The sequence below is a fragment of the Melanostigma gelatinosum genome (assembly GCF_949748355.1).
Source record: "Melanostigma gelatinosum genome assembly, chromosome: 19".
In the NCBI taxonomy this organism is placed as follows: Eukaryota; Metazoa; Chordata; class Actinopteri; order Perciformes; family Zoarcidae; genus Melanostigma; species Melanostigma gelatinosum.
The window spans coordinates 4,753,419-4,764,491 of record NC_136652.1 but is presented as its reverse complement, the minus strand read 5'-3'; the positions used below and the strand labels follow the sequence as shown (position 1 = coordinate 4,764,491).

General features: G+C 43.9%; 1 protein-coding gene across 2 annotated transcripts in view; it reads left to right on the top strand.

Annotated features, from left to right (window-relative positions):
• Positions 1–2,741: 2,741 nt before the first annotated feature.
• Positions 2,742–11,073, top strand: part of ptchd4 (patched domain containing 4) — a gene marked incomplete at both ends in the record, with an annotated part of 37,664 nt that continues 29,332 nt past the window's right edge. The window contains one exon of one of the 2 annotated variants that reach the window (XM_079290764.1): positions 2,742–3,167. In XM_079290764.1, the coding sequence (XP_079146890.1) occupies positions 2,742–3,167 (426 nt within the window). Of the gene's footprint in view, positions 3,342–11,073 lie in introns of both variants that reach the window. The other variant, XM_079290763.1, reaches the window with a different exon arrangement.

Below are 11,073 nucleotides of genomic sequence, written 5' to 3'. Positions count from 1 at the left end.
TTAGTGTTTTGTGTGAACACAGCATTAGCACTTTTACATGTGTGCTTTCACCTGGATATGTTTTTCATGGGTTTCCCAATCCGACACAAAGAAACACGCATGTTCCTGTACGCATATGACTTTTGCCGTGTCAGCTAAACTGTATTTCGATGCCCTGATTTTCCTTTGGTTTGGCTTGGAACCAGAGTCATGAAAAAAAATTGTACAGTGAAAACATCCACCATCAATTACAGCAAAAAGAAACGCAGCTATGTACACACTGGTTTACTGCAGACTACTATCATAACACTAACAGGTTACCAGTGGTGAACCTCTTCCCTTTGACCAGCGACTTTGGTTTTCTAAAGGAGGCACTCGGCATCCAATCAGAGGCTAAATGGAATGTGGTCACTGTGCGACCTTTAATTAAGCCCTTCCAGAGGGGAGGAGTTACTGCTGCGGGAAGGAGAAAAGAATGAGTACATAGTATTCTCTCTGCCACTTAGGGCAGTAATCCATAAAGCATTTGTGTTACTGCAAAATGTGCCTATAGATGTGGTTCTCATGCTTAAGCAATGCATGAGCAGATGCATACTGTATGACAGCTATATCATAACATATTTACAACAACATGAAAAGGAACTGCTGAATTGGAATATGGCTGTGCCAACCGTCTTGGATAACCAGGCTTTTTGTAAAGGCTACTCCAGCCCAGCTGGTAGTGTGTCGCAACGGAAGGTTGTTTATTTCAAGTACTCAGCAGTGGAGGCCGTTATGAAGAATGAATTTTTGGAAAACTGAAATTCCAAAAATATCATTTATTTAACAAAAGTGCACGGCCGAGAATTCCGCATTTTTTTTGGGGGGGGGGGGCCTCCGAACAGCTTTTGGCATCAAAGGAAACAAATAAGACCAAACGATGCTGTCGTCCGCTCAGGAGGCCTGTTTGGCAGAGCGGTGAATGAGGTTTCACTCATGACACGAAATTATTCAGGAGCAGCGGTAGCGACTGTACATGCCCTACTTTTTATGCTGCTTCTCTGCTGCTGAGGTCTGGTTGCAAAAAGGAGGTCAAATTGCATAGAATATGGGGAAATTACTTTGATTCATTACCTCAGTAAACATGAGTTTATGGTCTCAATCTCTAGTTTCAAGTCTTCTCCAATGCAGCATGATGTTCATTTGGTAAGTGATGGTCTCATTTGGAGTAAATGAACAATACTAATTACTCATTTTTATCTCTGCTGTAAGACCTTGCACATCTGAAAGGTGGCCAAAGGGACATTATACCAGTTTTACACCGGCAATGAATACTGTAAGACAGGGAATTTAGGCTGGAGGCCACCATAAACATGCACGTGTTCCCTTAATTTAGTGACAAAAGCACAGTCGATGGCGCATCACTACAACGCCGGCACGCAAAACTTACTTGATTGACTAAGACAGTCTGACAGACCATTTGGGTTTTTATAAAGCAAATAACAATGTTGAAATAATTTCATCATCGCTCGTGACTTCGTAAAAAATGCATGAATGTGAATACAAACATTGATGTTACATATGATGGTCTTGCATCGACTGTAGGGGGTTCTAGACTCCTGTAGGTCCCAGTATTAACAGAGGTGGTAATAACCACCCGGGGTTTAAGAGGTATGTATGTGTACCTTTCAGCTATTTTTGTGAGTAGTTGTTTTTTTTAGACCTGAGTACATTATTTTGTGTGGTGAGGACGTGTTGGTCCACACTTCTTCTAAAAGGCCTGTTTGAGGGTTTTAGACTTGGCTTTTAGGTTAAATTCAGGCTTAGGGTGAGAGTTGGGGGTCGGGCATTTAGTAGTGAGGTCGGGTGAACGGGCTATGGAATGCATTATGTCCTTATGAGTTTCCTCAGGACGTACAGGGTTTAGTGTCCGTGTGTGTTTGAATGTACTCGTACAGCAGTCTTTGTAAGGACTGACTTGATTTTCTTTCAGAGACATTGTTTGTAAAGTGAGGACATGTTTTGCCGGTCCTCACTTCTTCAAAGGCCTGAGGGTCCAGACTTGTCTTTCATGTGCAGGTTAGAATAAATGTTTGGAGTTAGGCATTTAGTTGTGATGGTAAAAAAAACAAATAGCTGGTCCTGTCAATTCACGAAGGCAACCCACTAACTCATCCCTGTGCAGGCTCTTGGCCACCAGCAGCTGGCACATTTGAACAAGTATCATGTTGCCTCCACTGTTCTTAAAATAACCAGGCAGCATCACCCCCCCCCCCCCTTCAACCCTACCACATGGTTACAGTTAAGTACACGAATCAGGCGCCACTACCGGCGTGCGTGAGAGGGGCTGTAGACGGGAGGCACACGAATGCACTCGTCGCTGCCACTGCAGCCGGTGCGTGCGGCCAAGGAGAGGACTCGCGGAGCGTCTCTTCCCCCCCCCCCCTCACACGCGGGACGAGGCGGAATGGCTTGAGAATCAGACAACGCGGACTCGATCTCGATCGGCTGATGTGCGATGGCTCTCTGCCTGTCTGTGTGTGTGTGTGTGTGTGTATGCATGCATGCGTGCGCGTGTGTGCGTCCGTCCGTCTTGCCGCGAATTGCTGCAGTGCTGTTTTTTTTTCTTTTTTCCAGGTGTTGCGAAATGTGTGTGCGAGTGAGTGCGCGCGCGTGTGTGCGTGCGTAAACGGCGATGTAGCCTGGTGTGGATCTCTTAACGAATTGGACTAAGCCGGGGGCCGGGGGGGGGGGGGGGGGGGGGGTACGGAATCTGATGTCACATGTGCTTCATCGGAGGAGACGGGGCATCTGCGAGCGGGATTTTGTGGAGGATGCTGCGGCAAGTGATCCACAGAGGGCTCAAGGCTTCGTTCTACTGGCTGGGCTTATTCGTTAGCAGGCACCCCGTGTTCTTCCTCACCGTCCCCGCGGTCCTCACCATCATCTTCGGCTCCACTGTGCTCAGCCGATTCACGCCGGAGACGGACTTGGAGGTGCTGGTCGCGCCGACCCACAGCCTCGCCAAGATCGAGCGCAGTCTCGCCAACAGCCTGTTCCCCATCGACCAGTCGAAGCACAAGCTGTACTCGGATCTGCACACGCCGGGCAGATACGGCAGGCTCATCCTGCTCGCAGGGTCCGGGGGGAACATCCTGGGGCTCGCCGACCAGGTCCTGCGGGTCCACAAGCAGGTGCTGGACCTGCGCATCAATTACAAAGGGTTCAATTACACGTTCGCGCACCTCTGCGTGCTGAGGCACCGGGACAAGCGCTGCCTCCTGGACGACATCGTCACCATCTTCGAGGACATCGGGCAGGCGGTGCTCTCCAACAGCACCTTCCATAAGGTGCCCGTGAGCTATCCCAACACGACGCTGAAGGTGAGTTTTTATTTTATTTTGCGCGCCCGCACAAACACACACACACACACACACACGCGCGTGTCAGGCCGGGCCTGTGCATATAGCCCCCCTCCAAAAATCAAACAGAATCCCTCCATCAGAGCTGGTGACGGTGCAGCAGCAGTCAGCATGTGAATAGCAGGAGCTCGGAGCTTGCCATTATTTGTGAATGAAGGAATCCGGGCTGTGTTGTGTGTGTGTGGGGGGGAGGGGGGGGGGGATTGCCACATATGTCAGCCGGAGGAGGGAACCCTCTCTCTGTATAACACAGCCTGCTTTTTACATTTTTTTCATCACCCTCCCATGTTGGTGCAGGTGAATTGATTGGCTGCATGTAGCCCCTCACTGCTCTCTGTTCTCACACACACACACACACACACACACACACACACACACACACACACACACACACACACACACACACACACACACACACACACACACACACACACACACAGGGATATCCTCCCTTTTTTTTTTTTTTTTGATGCAGTGTCTCCCCTCCTGCCTTCTCCGGGGCAGCACATGCGTGCATGCAGCATGACATGGCTCCATGTAATAGCTGATCGACTCCCATGGCATCCTCTCCTGCCTGGAATTCTTTCCTTTCGGTCTCCCCCAGTGAGATCTGTCCGTGCACATGCAGCTGAGTCGATGCTTTTAGCAGCAGCAGCAGCAGCAGCAAAGCAACAAGATGATGCTTGTGGCTGCACGTTCAGTGCACAGGCCCACAAGCCCACAGCACAAGTGCGGGTGTGCTCTGCAGATGGAGCCCGGTTGCTATTTGTCTGATCGAGCGTGCGTGTGTGTGAGGCGTTTACACTGAAATCTGTTGCACACATGCAAGAGTACATATACTGTCTACTAGGGCTGGGCGATAAATCGATTTAATCGATTAATTCGAATGTGTGCTTTAAGGCGATGTGTTTTATTGAAAATCGAGAAAATCGCCCCCACCCCTTTTTCCCGTAGTAGAGTGCGCGCGCATTGTTTACAAACTAAAACAATGGCGGCCAGCAGCTTCACTGCTGCCGCCGCCACCTCACAAAAACAACCCAGCATTTTGGAGACATTCACCAACTGTACTCCGCATGAGAAGAAGAGTGCCCGGTGGAAAGCCATCACGGATGCAGTCGCGATGTATATCGCAAAAGATATGGTGCCCATATACACCGTGGAAAAGCCGGGGTTTATTCACCGTCTCAAAGCTTTGGACCCCAGGTACGTGCTACCAAGCCGTAAACATTTTTCTGACGTTGCCTTGCCTCGGCTGTACAATAGTACACGCCAAAGGATCTCTGCGGAGCTGGAGGGGATGTCATTCTACTCCGCAACAACTGACCTGTGGTCCAGCAGGTTGACCCAGACACCGATCCACTTGACTGGTGGAAGCGTCACCAACTTAACTTTCCAAGGCTAAGTACTTTAGCAAAGAAATACCTCTCTGTGCCAGCTACAAGTGCCCCCTCTGAGAGGCTTTTCAGTGTGTGGGGGGGGCATTGTTACATGCCACCGTGCATGCCTGAAGCCAGAGGTAGTAGACAGGCTTGTCTTCCTGGCAAAAAATATTTAGAAAAAACATGCACTACTGTTTAATACTGTTGGTTATGTTGTGAATGCACTTGATTTTGTTTACATGCACTTATTTACTGTGCAAAATATGTTATGTTGATGTTAGATCAGATGTTGCACTTTTGAAAATGTGAATGTTAAAGGGTCATATACATTTTATTTCATGCTGTGTTTGTATCAGTGTATTCAGTTAGAAAAGCTTACTGTAAAAAGTTACATTTGCACAGTTGTTTACAATGGAAGGCTACTATTTAATGCCATTTAATGTTATGTTTAATTTAATTTTATATTTAAATGATTCAGGCAAACAAAAGAGTGACCAAATACTTTTTGTATACTACAGGCACCTTTCTACAATGTTCAGGTTTTGTTTGCACTTTATTTTTATCAACCTACTTGGGAAAATCATCACAAAATAAAAGAAAAAATTGTTTTCAACAGCTTCTGTCATCTGCAAAAAATTTTGGGGGAAAAAAATCGATTTAAATCGTGAATCGGATTTTTTGTAAAAAAATCGGAGATTTTTTTTTTAGGCCATATCGCCCAGCCCTACTGTCTACCTTGGCTTTTTTTTTGTGAATGTGTTGTACAAAGAATGAGCAGATGTACATCCGTGTCACACCCCAAGACAGTGCTAGGTTCAGGGTTTGTTGCGAGTTTTAGATCTCTATTGTGCAGCGTTCAGGGTACTGTACAGATTTGATAGACAGTGGGCCTCATGCATTTTTTTGCGTTTTTCGAAGTAATAGGGTTTGTTATAGCGTTTGATTTCAACTCAAACCAGATTGTCTTTTAGGGTTTAGAGGGCATGATATACATTCTGTTTCATATTTATTATCATTCCCAAACTCTTCCTCACTGCCAGTATTTAGCTCATTTTGTAAAAAAAGAAAATGAATGTAATTGAGTATCATAAGTAAATCTTAAGTAAAGAGGCAAAAATGAAACACCAATGTACGGTTTACACATCGTAACTTGTCATTCGCGAGTACCTTCATCATTTCAAGCGTCAACCGTGGAAGGCATTTTATTTTGGTGGTCTGGGGCACTCTTACCCAGAAAACATCTTGTTTTTACAGGCCACAAATTCTTCATCCAACGCACATGTTAAATTTGGGGGATTTTAAAGAGAACACATGAATATGCCATGAACAAATTTAGATTATTTTCAGTTGGATGTTTGGATTTTGAAAGAAGTGCTATTAGTCCATTGATCCAAACCCTTGGCATACATGCTTGCTCTTAGACACTTTTGGATTTTCTGTTAAGCCACCGCTGACCGCTCTGCAAAATCGTATTTCGTTTGTTGAAATTGTATCCAACAGCACCTCAATTTCACTTCTTCATCCCCTTTTCTACATTTCTTTTGGTTTTGGTTGCAACAGAAATTTAAGAGAACATTGCAGCGTGAGGCCCAATGGACACAAGCACACACTATAACACACTCATTCAGCACTATATTACTATACTATGTGACTGGGACGTGGTGTACGCACTTCTGTACACGTTACACACACACACACACATATTTAATGTATCACAACCCTGGTCATCAGCATGGCGGGTTGAAGCTTCCATTGAGAGCTGCCACAGAATATTTTCCGCCCTTTATCTTGTTGTCAGACAGCCATTTCCATCAGGGAACTGAAGCCGTGGGCAATGCTTTCTTTAAAGCCACCAGACTCCTTTGAAAAAAGTAATTGAACACAGGAGCTGCTGCTCTACCGCTGCCATCGTTGGTTAGTTTGTTTTAAAACACCAAAGTCACACAACAGTGATTTCCCAAACCTTTTCTACGAGGAGCCACTTATTCAAAATGAAAAACCGCTGCGAACCAACTCGTAAACGGGACTCATGTAAAAATCGTGAGAGGAGAGAATTTGTGCTTAAAAGAACGTTCCTGAGCATTTGTACTGCCAACTAGGTAAACCAGCCGTTTGGAAGAAATGTACATTTGAGAAATCACACTTTCTTTTTATGCATGTTTCTTCACCAATGAGACCAAGTAAATGCATTTTGTTGGCTGAGTTGAGTAACAGGCTCTTTCTTTTCATTTCCTCTCATCAGTTAAAGCAGGGGTGTCCAAACGTTTTTCAAAGAGGGCCAGATTTGATAATGTGAAAATGCCAAAGGGCCAACAGTCCCTGCTGACATTATTTGAAACAATACAAGTAGCCTATACATACATTGTTATTGAATCATTTTATTTTCAATGACAGCAAATAGCAATGTAACCAAATGTAAGCATTCATGTGTGAACACATCTCAACAACTATTCTGCCTTTCTTTCACATCTTGAAAGTCAGATAACAAAGAACAAGCCATCTAAAAGCTAATTACATAGAAACCGATCAATATTCTCACCTCAAGACAATCTTAAATATGACTTAGTGAGGGTGATGAAAAGTTCTCACATTTAAGTTCAACACACATGAAACAGGCTAACGAAAAAAATCAAGTTGTCTCTTAGTATCTGATGATAGCGCTTCAGTGTTACGAGCCAGGCAAACATTAGCAAACTGTCTTCTTTTCGGGGCAAATGTTTTCTGCTATTTTCATAACACAGTCTTTGATAACCTCACATTCCGTAAAAGGTTTGTCATGTTTAGCAATTACCACGGCCACTCCGCAGCTTACTTTGATGATGTTTTCATGTGAAAGGGACCGCTGCTGTGTGGCCAAGTTATCTTGGAGTTACTTCACTTTTCTAGCACGGACGCTCTCTGATAGCTTGTTGTAGCATTAGCACGTTTGGTCTCGTCGTGTCTCTTTACATTATATTCCTTAAACAAGGCAACAGTCTCATGGCAAATTAGGGAGACACAGTTGTTTCGGTTTTCGGTGAAAAAAATATTGCGATCCCTACCTCTCCTGGAAGCGGCGGCCCTCGTTATCGACTTTCCTTTTTTTACTTGCCGTAGCCATGACAGTTCAAGGGTCAGAGCCAATTTCAAACAGCCAGACAGTTACAGAGTGGTGCTGCCACCATGAGGTAAAAAGAGTTTGCATGATTTATTCATTCCGTTTTGACTGTGCTGGCGGGCCATAAATAATGCATTTTAAGACAGGAGGCGCGGGCCGTATAAAATCTGACCTCGGGCCGTGATTGGCCCGCGGGCCGGACTTTGGACATGCCTGAGTTAAACAAACAGATGTACGCTAGCCTTTCATATTCGAAGCATGTTATTAGTTTACTATAATTATCACAATAATACGGACAGTCATGCTCCCTCATGTGGCCCACAAGTGTTCTGCAGATATAATTGTTCAATGAGACTGGAAGAAATTCTGCAAATTCATTTTCAGACCCCAAAAATGTTTTCCTGCGTCCCACCCGTGGGTCCCCAACCAGTCTTTGGGATTGACTGTTCTAAAGGGTTACTCCAGAGTCACTTTAACGGATATCGATCCGTCTACAGCAGCACTATGTGGATGAGCACTATGAGGATGAGCACCTCATGCAGCTGGAAAATGTGTCTCTGATCTGAAATACAGGATGGATTTATTTAAAAGTCGGCATTTTGGAGATGCCGCAGTCCAAAAGAAGGCGTCGATGATAACTGAACCTTTTTCACAGCGAACATTTCGACAGGCAGGAGAGACACAGGTGTAATTAATAACAATGACGACCCAGGCTCAGTTCAATGAAGCGTTCCGGCGAGTCAGCACACACACAATACCCAGTCCCAGGACCTGCCGCTAAGTGGAATGCAGCCATCATTATTGTCATTAAATACACCTGTGCTGTTCTTTTTATTTCTGCCGTGGGAAAACAAAGGTATATTACCGCACTGTGTCGTGATACGCAGCGAGCCACATAATTTATCCTCATACAGGCGGTATGACAGAAATAATTTTTATGCTGGAGAACCGCACGATTAGAATGAGACACTTCAGTCTTGGCTCTGTTGGAGAACAAACAGCCACTCAGCAGAGTCATACAGCTTATATTCACTGTTAAACAGACATGCATGCAGCAATATCTCTTGTTGAAGTTTATTTTTATTCTTTTGCCTCTGTATTTCTCACGTTGTCAGTCGGCGGTGAGATTGTTAAAGGATTAGTTCACCTCAGGATACAAATACAGTACCCTTCGTGGGGTCAGGCCACTGCTGCTGCCCCAGTGGAGGACAGAGAATGGACTTTTGTTCCTGTTGCCGAGTCTTTCAGGTTCCAATTATGAGGGTTCATAGTGAGGTCCGTGGTTAATCTGGCGTAACAGGACATTGTTGTTGGAGAGTTGCCGTTTATCAGATTCAGATTGCACTGCAGCGACGTTTTGACTCACGCAAGCAATCTTCCTTTCAGTTGAATGGCAGAAGTTCCAAGATGTACTGTACACATTTGAAGACATCACCTTTGATTTGATCAGCTTATCGCCTCATGGAAATAATGATGAAGGCTGCAGCCAACAAGTATTTCTATCATCAATTATTGTTTTCTTTTGACTAATTGATTAATTGTTTGGTCCATAAAAGGTCATAAAATAGTAAAAAGTTAAAGACATACCAAAACCCAATTATATTTAGTTCACAACGATATACAACACAGAAAAGCAGAAAGAATTAAAAAGCTAAAACGACTTATTCAAAATGACAAACCACCGCGACCCAATTCTCAACAGGCCTTGTCAATAAATCGAGAGAGTGAATTTGTGCGTAAAAGAACATGTTTTACCGCCATTTCCAACGTTATAGTTTCTAAAGTAAGTAAACAAGACAGCTGGAAGAGATTTATAAGTTTGATGAATCACAATTCATCTGCTGACGTTTTTTTTTGTCAAATTGATTAATCGTTTGGTCCATAAAAGGTCATTAAATAGTACAAAAATATATAAAAATACCAAAAAAATTTAAGCCAGCAGAAACTATTTAAAAGCTAAACCCAGACTCCTTTGAGAAAAAAACAGTGATTTAACACAGGAGTTGCTGGTCATACCTCGTTTGGCCATCCATGGCAACGACGTTTCACTTTTTTGTTCGAAAAAACAATAATCAATTATCCAAAGTCAATCTACAGTCATCAGTAAAAATGATCCGAACCGTGACTCCTGAACCGTGATCCGACCCGAACCGTGAGGTTTGTGATCCGTGACACCCCTAGTTGGTGTGCCGTCCTTCCTCTCCGGCTCCCCTCAGTCTCTCTCCCGTGTTCCTGAGTTCTCCTTCTCTCACCGTCTGCCCGTTCGACGAGCCGTCTGGGATAATTCATTTTCCGGACTTCTCATGCCTCATAATCCGCTTTGATGTCATAAACTTGGGGTTTATTTCTGTTGCTTGTTATACAGACAAAATCCTACTTTTTTGCTGAGCTGCACTTTAGCTCTGTTCCCAGGAGGAATGTGTTCTTTGTTGTGCTCCCTCTGCTGCATGTTCAGCCGTGTAATCTTTTTAAACTGTCAGGTGTTACAAAAATAAAATGAGAATCAACAAATGGGGCATCATGAATAAATTAGGAGAACTATATCAAATAAAGAAATATCGATATGAAAGTACAATTATGCAGCATTCAAATGTGAAAAAGCTCTTAAAAGCACATTTGAGTGTCACATATATACTACTTTTTATAAACTAGCTTTAGACTTCAAGATTAAGCTTTAATCTACTTTAAGGGATTTTCCCATTGGCTTTTCGATTTTTGCAGAAAATATGTTGTGACAAATAAATGTATGTGATACTTACGTGATTTGTTCAGCAAGATCATCTTCACAAACAGTCCTTTTATGATTTGTGAAGTGTGAATGTAATCGGCAGATGTAAAAAGCTAACGTTCGGCTATAAACTAACTAAAATACCGTCTCATGAGTAAGTGAGTAAATACACAGCAGGGCTGTAAAAGCTCAGGACTGCTCAGCACGATGTCGTCTCAAATTCACGTGTTAGACGTAAAAGCAAAATCATGAGACTACAGGTATTTACTGACTTACTTTAAGTCAAAGAACCAAAACATCAGGATGTGTTCCCCAGGCATCTAACCAAAAACCTCATCTCCTGGTTTAAGGACTCCTTCCTGCAGCACTCTGTTGAATGGTTTCTCTGTTTAGATGTGTTCATGAATAGGGTTGGGTACCGAAACTCGGTGCCAATATGGCACCGGTTCCTATACGTCCGGTACCTACCGGACCGAAACACAACGCAGA